General features: G+C 49.2%; 1 protein-coding gene across 2 annotated transcripts in view; it reads left to right on the plus strand.

The window, feature by feature from the left end:
* LOC135896681 (uncharacterized) overlaps window positions 1-14731 on the plus strand; it is a 108278-nt gene that overhangs the window by 43928 nt on the left and 49619 nt on the right. For both annotated transcript variants that reach the window (XM_065425166.2, XM_070536156.1), the window contains one exon: window positions 1760-1985. In XM_065425166.2, coding sequence (XP_065281238.2) covers window positions 1760-1985 — 226 coding nt within the window. The remainder of the gene's footprint in view (window positions 1-1759; window positions 1986-14731) is intronic.

A 14731-nucleotide genomic window follows, 5' to 3' on the forward strand; every position in this document is an offset into this window, starting at 1 on the left:
AACAACTCGTTATGATTGTGATCCGTCCTAGAATAATTCTCTTTGACGTGTAGCGCCATTCTGTTTCACATTTATAGCATATTTGTGATGGCTATTCTTGTAACCACTCCCTTCTGTAAAGTCTTCTGAACTTGAAGTTAATTTAAATACCTAAATAGAAAAGAAATATATTCATATTTCCTTTAGCGAGGTTATCGCACTGAGTATGGAAAGAGCTGATGAACATGTGCATGGTAGAATCAGGGCGCGAGACGTGGCGAAACTGACTATCGAGGGAAATGCGCGCCCTGTGAGGAAGCAGCCGTCGTGTGCCTGCAGGCCATAAGGAAACGTCGTGGAGGAAAGAGTCCACGACGTCGGTCGTGCAGCTGGCTGGAACCACTCAGCTACCCGTGTATCGCACCGTGTAATCAGCAGCTAAAACGGCCCGTTTCCGTTGGGGGAGCTGGAATCAGAGAGGAAGACCCAAGCCGACACGAACGAACAAGGTCGCTGGGCATAGCGAGAGGCAGAAGGCAATCCACAGGGAGCACGTGGCTGGATTTTTTCAGGTGTTTTCAGGACAAACGCACTGCACAGATAGAGCGAGAACTATCACAGGCAGACGCTATTGTAAACACAGCTGCCAGAGATACCGCGATGTCCTTCATGCGATGCGCCGTGAAATTAGCTAAGAAAGTGCTAAGGAACGTTGCAAGAGGAACGACAGAGAAGCGTTTGGGCCGTCAGGGTAAAAAATTATGGCGGTATAAAAGCCTCCTTATAGCATGGACAGACATACGATTGGTTTGGTAACCTCAGATGCTTCATGCTCAATGGGGGGGGGGGAGAGATAGGGGGGGCGCTGGAGAGGTGGCACCACGACGTTGCTCGCCGCGGATGTCAAGAGGTTCGGACACGTAGGGAACGTAGGTGACAGCGTCAATAGCATCTCGAATAGCTCAAGAATTACGTGGTAGTTAGGTTGTGTCTGTCTACAAGCACCGACACTTGTAGACTACCAAAGAACAATACTGCTCTGGTGACCGCAAAGCTCAGCCGGGAAACAGCACACTCGAGTAACATACAGCGATGAAATTCAAAGGAGAGCGTGATGGTCGGGGGCTACGTACGCAGAACTACCGGAAAGATTAGCATGGACAAAATTCTCCACCTCTCCGCACAAGAGCCAGACACTCTCGGTTCGTAATGGAGTCATTTTTCATGGAAGGTGAGAGGAGGTATTTGGCGTAGGCAGTAACACTATCGTGGCGACGTTTACGTTGCACTGAGACGGCACATGGGCGCGGACACGGGGACACCCACGCGGACTTACGTGGGGGCGGAGTGTCACTATGGGCGAGGGTGATTGGGGGGGGGGGAGAAGGGTTGTCAGAGGACGCAGTATGACGTCTTCTGGGAAATCCTACGGGAGAGGCACGTCTTTCTTGATGCAATCAGTGAGAGGCCATCCTATGATCTTAGTATCCTTATAAAAGTGGAGCATGTAAGTGCAAGCAGCGCGTATGCACGAGTGCAGAAAGAAAAAAAATAGAGCAGACAGAAAACATCTCGAACGCCCGACCTTGTGATATTATGCCAACACACTTTGCCCTGTTTAAAATTTGCCTGGTCACATGTTTCGCAATTTTCGAATCTGAATAGTGCGAATAACAGTCGTAGCCATTTAACCGCCACTACGGCCTACCGGTGGATGTTTAGCTTGCGCATGGACTGTATTATCATCAGTAATGTTCACTCCCTGTCTACCCACTCGCAGGCAAACCTGGATTGCTGGGCTCGTTGCTGTGCACTGTACGAGAGGGTTTCACCAAAAGCACGTTCCAGTTTCCGCCAGACGGGCTCTGCGGTATCATCACATTCGACTCGCTGTTCACGGGGTCTGGAAACACGTTGGAGCCGCCGTATAACCCCGACCTCCAGTATTTCTTGGACACGGCGAGGCAACACCGCGTCACCGAGTATGCGATCGGACTCAATTACAGGTGAGGGTGTCGTGGCGGTCGTGGCGGCAGCCCCAAAAAGGCGAGGATTTACCGTGTTCGTCTAAAAAATATGCAGGACCCTTGAGTTTGCAGTGACAGATAAATATGCGCACTCCGTGAAAGTAGTGAATGGGATGGACCGTTTAGTAGCGCTGTCAGCCGACTTCGCAGCCACAGTGCGCTGTATCCGTAACAAGGATAGTGAACGTTGTATGTTGAAGTGTTGCTTCTCTGGAGGGCAATGGTGAGTGCCCAAATGGCGGCAGCTGGCTACATCAGTCATCATGTAAGCGCGGTGCTCGAGCGTGTATATTGACCCTCTGCGCGTAGCAGTTTCGTCTGGAGAAACGAGATGGCGCTTTCGGCGCCGCGCCTAGCGCTGCCTCAGCGACAACACGCGAATACGAAACCATTGCCTCTTCTGCCCTGCTTCTGCGCGATCAGCTGTCAGAAATGCAACTGAGAGAGCGGCGCTCGTTAAACGACGACAAAAGGAGCAGCCGTTCAGGTGTCATGTTAATTTTCGCTAACGTTATCTACACACATCTGCCCTAACTAGGACGCGAATTTACGCTCACTCTATTACCAACGTGTCAAGAATAAATGAATATTCGCTACTTGAGTAAATGTGCCCAATAAATGCGGGAAGTAAATCACGGACTACACCGACAGCGCAGGAGTGGTCGAAGCTGAATATTTCCAGACGGTCCACAGGAGTAAGCCAGTTACTAGCGATAATACATATTTGCTGCAAGCTATCAAAATGTAGTACAGAACAGCCATGTCGCAAGCCTTGCGTGCAGTAAGAACAAATCTATCGCAACTGAGCACACCCAGGAGCGATTAAGCAGAAAATAATCAGATAGCGACCACACCGGGCAACTAGTCACCCGCCCAGTCACCGTCTACGATATCTCCCGAAACAGAGGTTTGGCGAGCCGCACCAGTGTCACGCACATCCGTTGTAAACACGCAGGCAGCTGAGACAAGCAGTGGACACGTCACAACGCGATCGAACATGACACGAACCACCGAGAAAAGGGTCAATATTTGTAGTGAATATATACGTTTCTTTATTTGGCGAGCAGAAAAGGGCGCGCCGTGACTTTTTCCTCCTCTGGCACGTGCGAGCGGGCGAGGTGCTGCTTGAATGTGTTGGCGTCGCGCGCTGCAGTACGGTGTGGATATGTTAGCTCGTTCTCTGATAAATTTACGGGATGCCAGTTCATACAATGTCGTTGGGAAACCACTGTGGAGCCTTTGGGTGCAACAGTATGACTACAACATGCTGAAATTTCTCTTGGCTACGCAAACACACGAAGTGTATCATCAGTGACGCGGTGTTTGCACACGTATATATATATATATATATATATATATATATATATATATATATATATATATATATATGTATATATAGACGAGAAGAAAGGGGGTTATCCGAGGGGCCCGATATTTATTAGTCAAATAATGAGAAGCCAACAAACACTGACACCATGTACAACATAGGGGAAATTGCATGTGCTTAATAAATGAAATAAAGTACTGATAAATTAATGGAAATTAAAGTGGATGAAAAAGCAACTTGCCGCAGGTGGGAACCGAACCCACAACCTTCGCATGTCGCGTGCGATGCTCTACCAATTGAGCTACCGCGGCGGCGTTTCCCCATCCACTTTCTTGGGTATTTATGTGTACTAGTAGAACCCTGGGAGTGTTTTCATCCACTTTCATTTCCATTAATTTATCATTACTTTATTTCATTTATTAAGCACACGCAATTTGCCCTATGTTGTACATGGTGTCAGTGTTTGTTGGCTTCTCATTATTTGACTATATATATATATATATATATATATATATATATATATATATATATATATATATATATATATATATATATATATATATATATATATATATATATATATATACCTGAAAAAAAAGCAGTTCTGGGTCCGGGTAAATATTCACAGTGAAGTAGACGCGCGTATGAAGTGGCTTATTGACGTTTCGGCCGGGGTCCGGCCTTCATCAGAAACTGATGAAGGCCGGACCCCGGCCGAAACGTCAATAAACCGCTTCATACGCGCGTCTACTTCACTGTGTATATATATATATATATATATATTGACACGTGTATTTATATTTATCGGGCGACCAGGTTTCACCGCCTAACAAATCTTATCGCGCAGCGCGGGACGCGCTTGCATGTATCCGAAGTTTCTGGAAAGTTATCGATGCTTCTATCCGCGTGTCTGTTGTCGCCGAACCTTGTGTTATCAGATTTCATCGCGTGACATGAATGGTGCAGAACTTTGTGGAAGACACGCGGGTCCCATCAGGTAATCTGGAACATTCGACGATTGCTCTATAAAAGCCGACGCGCTTGACCCGCTGATCAGTTTTTTCCGACGATCGCCGACCGTGTTCGCCGCTATCGTTGTGCTATAAGTGTAGCCTGTTTTTGTGGGCACAGGTTCGCCCAATAAAAGTTAGTTTTCTCGTTCACAGTATTGCTACTGTGTTATTGCTTCTTTCTTCACCGTCACTACCACGTGCCATCTGGTGGAGGTGCTTTTTCGTCCATGTACAGGACGCCCCCGACAAGCCGTGATCCCAGCCCAGACCGCGAACAGAACACCAACGTAATCCCGGACCACCGAGCAAGCCGCCGTCTTCAACAGCTGCCCCCGGAGCACGGACTTTTACCTGAGAAGACCAAGAAGATTGTGGCCAAGGCAACCGCAATGGCAGCCCCAGCGTCCCCCATCGTCCTGCAGCAGCCCAGGGAACCACCGACGTTCCGCGGTTCCACATTTGAGGACCCGGAAACCTGGCTGGAAACGTATGAGAGGGTCGCTACGTTTAACAACTGGGCAAGCGAGGACAAGCTACGACATGTCTATTTCGCATTGGAGGACGCCGCCAAGACGTGGTTCGAGAATCGAGAAGCCACCTTGACGACGTGGGACCTGTTCCGAAGCGGCTTCCTGAAAACATTTCAAAGCGTCGTGCGAAAAGAACGAGCCCAAGCTCTACTGGAGACAAGAGCGCAGGTGCCGAATGAGACGATCGCGATTTTCACTGAGGAAATGAGCCGTCTGTTCCGCCACGCCGACCCAGAAATGTCCGAGGAGAAGAAAGTACGTCTACTGATGCGTGGCGTAAAGGAGGAACTTTTCGCCGGTATGGTAAGTCCACCGAAGACCGTCGACGAGTTTCTTCGTGAGGCGACGAGCATCGAGAAGACACTGGAATTGCGGAACCGGCAATTTGACCGACGCACCAAGCCAACAAGCTACTCCGGAATTCAATCACTGGCCACGGACGATTTATGCGAGACCATCAGGGCCATCGTGCGCGAAGAACTGCGCAAGGTCTTGCCATCGTCGCAGCCTCAAGTGGCCTTGATCGCCGACGTCGTGAAAGAAGAGGTGCACCGATCGCTAGGAGTTCCTGAGGTGCAACCACAATTACCGCAGCCCCAGCCAGAAGCGATGACTTACGCCGCCATCGCACGCCGTCAAGCTCCCCCTCCGCGACAACGCCAGGTCCCTGTAACGCCGCAATTCCGTCGTCCACCGCCGCCGCCGCCAGCACGCCCACCCGTCGCCCAGCGCACCTACGCGAGGAAGACGGACATTTGGCGCGCCCCCGACCACCGCCCGCTCTGCTACCACTGCGGCGAAGCCGGGCACGTGTACCGCCGATGCCCATACCGCGACCTGGGATTGCGAGGCTTCGCCGTGAACGCACAGCGCCCGAGGGAAGGTGAACGCCCTCGTGACATCGCCGATTACCTCGCCGCTATTCAGTGGAGCCCTCGACGACCGTCCCGTTCGCCGTCACCAGGCCGCTACCTGTCGCCGCAGCACCGACCATACACCGGCCCAGCCCGGGGCCGCTCTGCGAGCCCATATCCGGAAAACTAAAAGCAGCAACCGATGGAGGTGCGGTTGCTGTTCGTCGAATTGACGAAGATCCTCCGCCGCCGACGAAGACGACGAAGAAACCGTCTCGACGACCTAATGACGACACGCCGCCGTCCCGACGAAGTCAGGAAGCCAAGACTACACCGACGAAAGACGACATGACGAAGCGACGTTCCAGCTTCAGTTCAACACGACGCAGCCGTGATCCGACGCCACGACCTAATTGCAACGCCAGACAAAGAACCACCGACCTTGACGTGCTTCTCGACGGCCACGCAGTCACTGCCTTAGTCGACACAGGGGCCGATTACTCCGTAATGAGTGGACGCATCGCCGCCCAGTTGAAGAAGGTTAAGACTGCATGGCAGGGCCCTCAAATTCGGACCGCTGGAGGGCACCTCATTACGCCGACTGGAATCTGCACGGCAAGAATTACCATTCATGACCGGACTTACCCTGCCACCTTCGTTATCCTGCAACAGTGTTCACGAGACGTCATTCTCGGCATGGACTTCCTGAACCAACACGGCGCCATCATCGACCTGAAGTCGCAGTCAATAACGCTGTCGGAAGATCAAGCGATACCATCGGAGCGCCCTTGTAGCCACCACGCCTTGAGTGTGCTCGAAGATCAAGTGAGCATCCCGCCTCGCTCCAGCATCGTTATTTCGGTCGGCACCGAAACACCCGCTGACGTAGAAGGCGTCATCGAAGGCGACCAACGTCTACTACTCGACCGTGAAATCTGCGTCGCAAGAGGGATCGCTCGACTGCACGGAGGAAACACGAGAGTGTTGCTGACAAACTACAGCCAGGAGTTCAAGCACATCAACAAGGGCACGACGATCGCATTCATCGAGGAAATACAGGAAACCAGCGATGCCTTCGTCCTCTCGGATTCTGTTGCATCTACCCCGACGACCGTAGTTCCCGAGCCAGACTTCAACATAAATCCAAGTCTCCCCGTGATTAAGCAGCAACAGCTCAGAAGTCTGCTTCAACGATACAAAGACTGCTTTTCGACGTCATCAAGGATTCGACAAACACCAGTCGCAAAGCATCGCATGATCACCGAAGAGAGCGCTCGACCACTACGCCAGAGCCCTTACCGAGTTTCGACGCGAGAACGCGAAGCTATAAGACAACAAGTCGACGAAATGCTGCGCGACGACATCATCCAGCCGTCGAAAAGCCCGTGGGCGTCTCCAGTTGTTTTAGTGAAGAAAAAGGACGGAACCCTACGTTTCTGCGTCGATTATCGTCGACTGAACAAAATCACGAAGAAAGATGTGTACCCCCTCCCACGGATAGACGACGCATTAGATCGGCTCTGCAATGCTAAATACTTCTCATCGATGGACCTCAAGTCTGGCTACTGGCAAATAGAAGTCGACGAAAGGGATCGCGAAAAGACCGCCTTCATCACGCCAGACGGCCTCTATGAATTCAAAGTTATGCCGTTTGGACTGTGCTCGGCGCCTGCAACGTTCCAGCGCGTGATGGACACGGTTTTAGCAGGATTGAAGTGGCAGACCTGTCTTGTTTACTTGGATGACGTCGTCGTCTTCGCCGGAAATTTCGACGATCACCTTAAGCGGCTTGCGACAGTATTAGAGGCCATCAAGTCATCAGGGCTCACCCTGAAGCCGGAAAAGTGTCACTTCGCTTACGATGAGCTTCTATTCCTAGGCCACGTCATCAGCAAATCTGGAGTACGCCCCGACCCGCAGAAGACAGCTGCCATCGCAAAGTTCCCGCAGCCAATCGACAAGAAGGCAGTGCGCAGATTCCTTGGCATGTGTGCCTACTATAGGCGCTTTGTCAAGAACTTTTCACGCATCGCTGAGCCGCTGACGCAGCTAACTAAATGCGACGTCGAGTTCAAGTGGGAAACGCCGCAGGCCGAGGCATTTCAAGAACTCAAACGACGCATGCAGTCGCCGCCCGTACTTGCGCACTTCGACGAACACGCCGATACCGAAATACACACTGACGCCAGTAGCCTAGGCCTCGGCGCCGTCCTGGTCCAGAGAAAAGATGGACATGAACACGTGATAGCTTACGCTAGCCGGTCGTTGTCAAAAGCGGAAGGCAATTATTCTACAACCGAAAAGGAATGCCTCGCCATCGTTTGGGCTACAGCGAAATTTCGCCCTTATCTATATGGCAGGCCATTCAAAGTCGTCAGCGACCATCACGCCTTGTGTTGGCTAGCGAATTTAAAGGGTCCCTCAGGACGGCTGGCACGGTGGAGCCTCAGACTACAAGAATACGACATCACCGTAACATACAAGTCCGGACGAAAACACTCAGACGCCGATTGCCTATCCCGCGCCCCCATTGACCCGCCGCCGCAAGATGACGAGGATGACGACGCCTTCCTTGGAATAATAAGCGCGGAAGACTTCGCTGAACAACAACGAGCGGACCCGGAACTTAAAGGCCTCGTCGATTATTTGGAAGGGCACACCGACGTTGTCCCCAGGGCATTTAAGCGCGGATTATCTTCCTTCACGCTTCAAGACAGTCTACTCGTGAAGAACTTCTCGCCAGTCCGCGCCAATTACCTTCTTGTTGTCCCGTCAGGACTTCGTCCAGAAGTATTGCATGCCCTACATGACGATCCGACCGCTGGACACCTCGGATTTTCCCGGACACTATCAAGGATACAAGAAAAGTATTACTGGCCGCGCCTGACCGCCGACGTCGCCCGTTATGTCAGAACATGCCGAGACTGTCAGCGACGCAAGACACCGCCGGCAAGGCCAGCCGGATTACTACAGCCAATCGAGCCTCCTTGCCGACCATTCCAGCAGATCGGGATGGACTTGCTGGGACCCTTTCCGACGTCAATAACCGGAAATAAGTGGATCGTCGTGGCGACGGACTACCTCACCCGCTTCGCTGAAACAAAAGCACTGCCGAAAGGTAGCGCAGCCGAAGTGGCGAAATTCTTTATCGAAAACATCCTGCTGCGACATGGCGCCCCAGAAGTCCTCATCACCGACCGAGGAACGGCCTTTACAGCGGAGCTCACCCAAGCCATTCTGAAATACAGTCAGACAAGGCACAGGAGGACAACGGCTTACCACCCGCAGACGAATGGTCTTACGGAACGACTGAATAAGACCCTCGCCGACATGCTAGCGATGTACGTCGACGTCGAACACAAGACCTGGGATGCCGTCCTGCCGTACGTAACATTCGCTTATAACACGGCGGTGCAAGAAACAACACAGATCACGCCGTTCAAGTTGGTTTACGGCAGGAACCCGACGACGACGCTCGACGCCATGCTGCCGCACGTAACGGACGAAGGGAATCTTGACGTCGCTACCTATCTCCAGCGCGCCCAAGAAGCCCGACAGCTCGCCCGCCTGCGAATCAAGAACCAGCAGAGGACCGACAGCCGACACTACAATCTCCGACGACGCTTCGTCGAGTACCAGCCCGGCGACCGTGTTTGGGTATGGACCTCTATACGCCGACGAGGACTGAGCGAGAAGCTTTTGCGTCGCTATTTTGGACCGTACAAGATCATCCGACGTATTGGTGTACTGGACTACGAGGTCGTGCCAGACGGCATTTCGCTGTCACAGCGGCGCCGCTCACGACCTGAAATTGTCCACGTTGTGCGGCTCAAGCCGTACCACCAGCGTTGACGAACTTTGGGACTTCGCGTAACTGACCTTTGGACTTTGTTTCTTTTCGTTGTTTTGTTACTTATGTTTAATAAGTGTCCCTTTGTGTTTCGCTCTCTTTGTAGCATCGGGACGATGCTTTTTAAGAGGGGGGTATTGACACGTGTATTTATATTTATCGGGCGACCAGGTTTCACCGCCTAACAAATCTTATCGCGCAGCGCGGGACGCGCTTGCATGTATCCGAAGTTTCTGGAAAGTTATCGATGCTTCTATCCGCGTGTCTGTTGTCGCCGAACCTTGTGTTATCAGATTTCATCGCGTGACATGAATGGTGTAGAACTTTGTGGAAGACACGCGGGTCCCATCAGGTAATCTGGAACATTCGACGATTGCTCTATAAAAGCCGACGCGCTTGACCCGCTGATCAGTTTTTTCCGACGATCGCCGACCGTGTTCGCCGCTATCGTTGTGCTATAAGTGTAGCCTGTTTTTGTGGGCACAGGTTCGCCCGATAAAAGTTAGTTTTCTCGTTCACAGTATTGCTACTGTGTTATTGCTTCTTTCTTCACCGTCACTACCACGTGACAATGTGTGTGTGTGTGTGTGTGTGTGTGTGTGTGTGTGTGTGTGTGTGTGTGTGTGTGTGTGTGTGTGTGTGTGTGTTTGGGACGCCGGATAACACTGCCATGATACCACGCATGGTAATGTCACGTGATCGGCTTATGCGTCGCTGTGTAGTGTAGAACGAACAGATCTATAAAACCTAGCAGCGGTCAATGCAGACACTCGCGCAGTCCGCACACGCCCACTCGATCACCATGCTCCACTGCATTCTTGTCATCACTACCCACTACAATTTTATTCGTTGGCGGATACCGCGTACAACAAACGAGGTAGTCATGCAGTGTACCTACGTATAACAAGGTCAACGCCTCTCAAACAAAACAGCGCAACTTAATCCGTAGCAGAACGGTAACCACGCTCTTCGCGGTAACGATCGTTGCGCATGTTCCTTAACTACTCATCACTGCTAAAGCACAGCTTAGAATTACAGTGAGAATACCGCAGCAAGGTCACATTAGTGAAATAAATTCCAGCAGTACACGATCCAATTCGAAGTCCGATCGCAGGCTTAAACATAAGTGTCCACATCGCGCTGGGTGGTCCGTCCGGCTCAACACCATCACAAATTCAAGTGGCCACGCGCACTTGAATCCTTTCAGTACGTCTCACAGAACGATTTTCACCTTAGAGGATGCCACCTCATAGTAAGCGGACCACGCGAACACGAAAAAAAGAAAAACACCAGGAAGTGGCGTCGAGCGTATGCTTGGCATAGGACACGAAGTGTTCGCCCAAGCTAGCATGCCGACGGCACCTAGATGGCAGCACTGCCTATTCAATGTGGCAGCACCCATGAAAAAAGAAATCTCTATAACATCGTCATCAAAGACATGGAGATGCACAATGGTGTGCCTGAAATGTGGCGGACGTGGAGAAAACACTGGCTACGTTCGTTATCATTGGCTATCTGCGTCACGCGAGATTGAATTCGTACGCTACTAAGACGGAAGCATCCCGAAAAAAAGCGAAACAAGGCTAAAAAATTTATCCGTGGGGAAAAGCGTTACGTCGGGCATTGCCTTAGCAAGTCACTTGTGGCGCCGTGCTTTATGGAAGCATCAGAAATGCCCGCAGTTTGTCATGAATTCAATGTTGCGCTTCTGTTGAATGTGTCGCATATCTCTACACGTGTACGTTTGTAGTAGCGGTTTCCTTTCGGCCACGTGGGCCGCATCGCGATCACATCGCACTAGGCCACTGTCTCTATATAATAGAATCGCTGGCCGCCAAACTGGGGCGTGCTTTTTGTCCGTTATATTCCTTGGCTGTCAGTCGGCCACGTTAAGTTCTTGCCATGCAATGAAGGATGTTTCAAGTTCAGTGTGCCTCTTCGTTAAATGAAGCCTTGAAACACGACAGAATGCTCTACAATTTTGACTGAGAGAGCTGTGGAAATTTTAACCGGAGAAAACAATTTGGATTGTTTCGCAAGCGTGTTTTTCAGTTGAAGATCAGAGTCAGCACTGCAATCTAATTCAAGGCCGGTATAATGTAACGATTCTTTTTCCTCAATAATATTCCTTTCTTGTCATTCAATATTTACGGCCGAGCAATCGCTGTGATCTGTGGATGGAACACCACTCGAAGCTGCGATGAAATTCGAAAAGGAAAAATATTAGGATACAGTTATTGCGGCCCAAGAAATCAAGCTTAGTTTCATTAGATCTTAAGTCATACGGATAGATGGATAAAATCAACTGGAGGAAACTTTTTCATTATTAACTTGTTAATAAGTTAGGTAAATAAATGTTTTGTTCTTTCGCCGAGGTATCTCTGAGAAACTGAAATCAGAAAAAGAAAGGAGAATGGAGTTGACCTTAGCATATTGTCAGTTTGTTTTAAAAATAACTTTTTAAATTACTTGCTAAAAAACTTAAATGCTAATGGACTCCGAATCGCGTTATCGCGGCGCGGTCAACTTTTATTTCTCAAAACAGGTCCAATCGAGCTGCACCTCAGATACGAAGAGAAATGCTTCCTTTCAACTTTTAAATAGCTTAGGCGCGGTAGAATAACAGAAATATCGAGTACATTGAATTAAGCTGCTACGCGACTGCCTGCGTAAACGGTTCCTCGGGTTGATTTACATAAACCACACAAATTCGTTTGTAATGAACCTCAAACAAAGGAAAGCGATGTTTCGTGCTCGAGAATGTTTTAGCCTGTCCCCCTAGCAAACACATTTTTTAGTACTTCCCTTAAACATTTGCGATTTCACGGGGGCAATAGAGCGGTGAGTTGCTGCAGTAATTTACAGCTCCTATCCAACTTCGTGTGTTTGCACAAACTCTCTGCTGCATGGGCGCAAGAACCTTCCCAACATTTTCATTTCGTTGCATGGTGTTTAACCAGTTCAGCTTGTTCTTTTGCTGTCTAATGTGCCGCAAATTAGATACCGCTTGGAAAGGCCTTCGTCTAGCAGTGGGCATAAATGAGGAGAGTCATTATCACTCACTTGCTTGCTGACGCTGGAGGTATTGATATATGAGCCAACGAGTCATGCAGAAGGATACATCCGGCGTAACGAAGGGTAATGGGAAATGTACCTGACGTTGTGTAACCTGTACGCGTGGTTGATGAGTATTTAACAGCGGTCATTCGTGCTCCACAAGTTAGGCAGTGCAGCGAGCAGCTCTTAAACGTACAGGCTCTAACTTAAAAAAACTCACAAAAAGTGACGTGCATTTATTGGCGACAGCCAATATAGATATCACAAACGGCTATATTCACCTAATGCCTTCCTTCTGTCTGTAAGTCGACCGGTCGGTCCTCACGAAATGCTGCTGAAAAGAGAACTTGAAATATTTGAATCAAGGCAGAGATGGAACGAATCACTTTGGGTTAAAACAAAATAATTTTTCAGCAGGTGCTTCGCGGCAGCATGTAGAGACCGAGTACTAGAATAATTTCTTTTTCTGCAGGTTTGCAGGCGTAGAGCATGGCAATTCGACGTGCCACTTTGTGCGTGTTTTACTACGAATGCATGCTTTAAGCATTCGAATGTCTATGTACTACAAGGAAAAGACCAAGATTTGCTAGCACGAGTCTTGATTCTTCGGTTGACAAGTAGTATACTTGGACAACTTACCACTTAGAATGTCATTGAACGAGGAGTCTTACAAAACATGATGTCGTGTGAACGTATTGTAAATGACGAATACCCGTTTTTTGGCATTCGAGAAACGATCGAGACTGTTCACCAGCATATCTAAGGTTCGAAATTTGAATTTGGTAGAGAAGATTTCAAACAAAAGCAAAATATCTTTGCGCTTCTTAAAAGTGAACTCTCTGACAGGCAAAAATTGGTCATGTGTGATGCAATATCTTCCGCAAGCAACGTGACAGCAGGCTCACCTGAAGGCTCAGTCGTCGGGAACGAATCATTTTCAAGTTTTATCGACAGTATTCTGTCGTTGCTGTTAAATTATACGCAGCCACATACGCGCACGACACGGCGTTTATTTTTGTCGCACATAAAACGCGCGAATTGCAGGAGAAAAATAACGAGGAGCTGAAGACATTCCAGTCATGGTTGGCAAGTAACCGCACGAGAATTAGCCTAATAAACATAATATGCTGTTTATGAGACCAAACGCGACCGGCTAAGCTCCGACATTTTGTGCTCATGCATAGAAAACACACTGTTGCAGCTTCTGCCGTGTTATAAATAATTCGGTATTACATCTGACTCCAATATGCATGCCCCATGTCAGCATCCGATGCTCCAGGTTTGCGTATACATGTCACGTCTCTCCTGTAGGGTCGTGAACATTTCTATAGACATCTTGCGCATACTTTTTAACATGCTTTTCTGCGTAGACTCCTTAGCTACGTGCCATGATCGTCGAGTAAAACCTACGCGCTACATTTGGAACCGGTACGTGCGCCGATCATAGAAACAAGCAATAGAAATCAGCTCATTTCAAAAGTGCAGAGAGTCGCAAACACGCTTTCATACAACTTTCGTGCTACTATTAGGATTGCTTGATAAACTAAGCGTATTGCAATGTACAAAGACCATCGTGAAATAGAACGATGCTCCTCTGTGAGCCTACGTATCTTACCGGCTCTCAGTACGAAAGCGTTACAATGTACCTGTTGTCAGTACACTTTTTGGCCACTGTTATTAGAATTTCATACGCAAAAACATTATTGCCCGAGTTCTTCCCGTCTCCATGGAAATCGTTCTCGTTTTTGAAAAGCTTTGATAACTCTGTTAAATCTCTTATGCCTGTGGTCTGTTTGCAGAACTACGTAGAAATTGAGTGATTTTTGCTTTTAGCGTCTACGTCGTTTGACACGGTGCTCGCCCTGATGGCGATGTGTACAAGCAAGGTTATGTGCATTCTTCGTAATTCTCATCAATGTCAATAAAGTTAAAATGCAGAATTTTGAAAAAATATATATGCATATTATGATGAGTGCTCGAACAAAGAATGTGTCAGGCTAGAGCCAATGTTCCTACAAAGGGCATGAAGAAGGCAAGTCTCCTCGTCGAACTTCTGGCTCCAGCGTGAGATATCTATTTTTTCATAACTGTTCA

The sequence above is a fragment of the Dermacentor albipictus genome, chromosome 3, assembly GCF_038994185.2.
Source record: "Dermacentor albipictus isolate Rhodes 1998 colony chromosome 3, USDA_Dalb.pri_finalv2, whole genome shotgun sequence".
In the NCBI taxonomy this organism is placed as follows: domain Eukaryota; kingdom Metazoa; phylum Arthropoda; class Arachnida; order Ixodida; family Ixodidae; genus Dermacentor; species Dermacentor albipictus.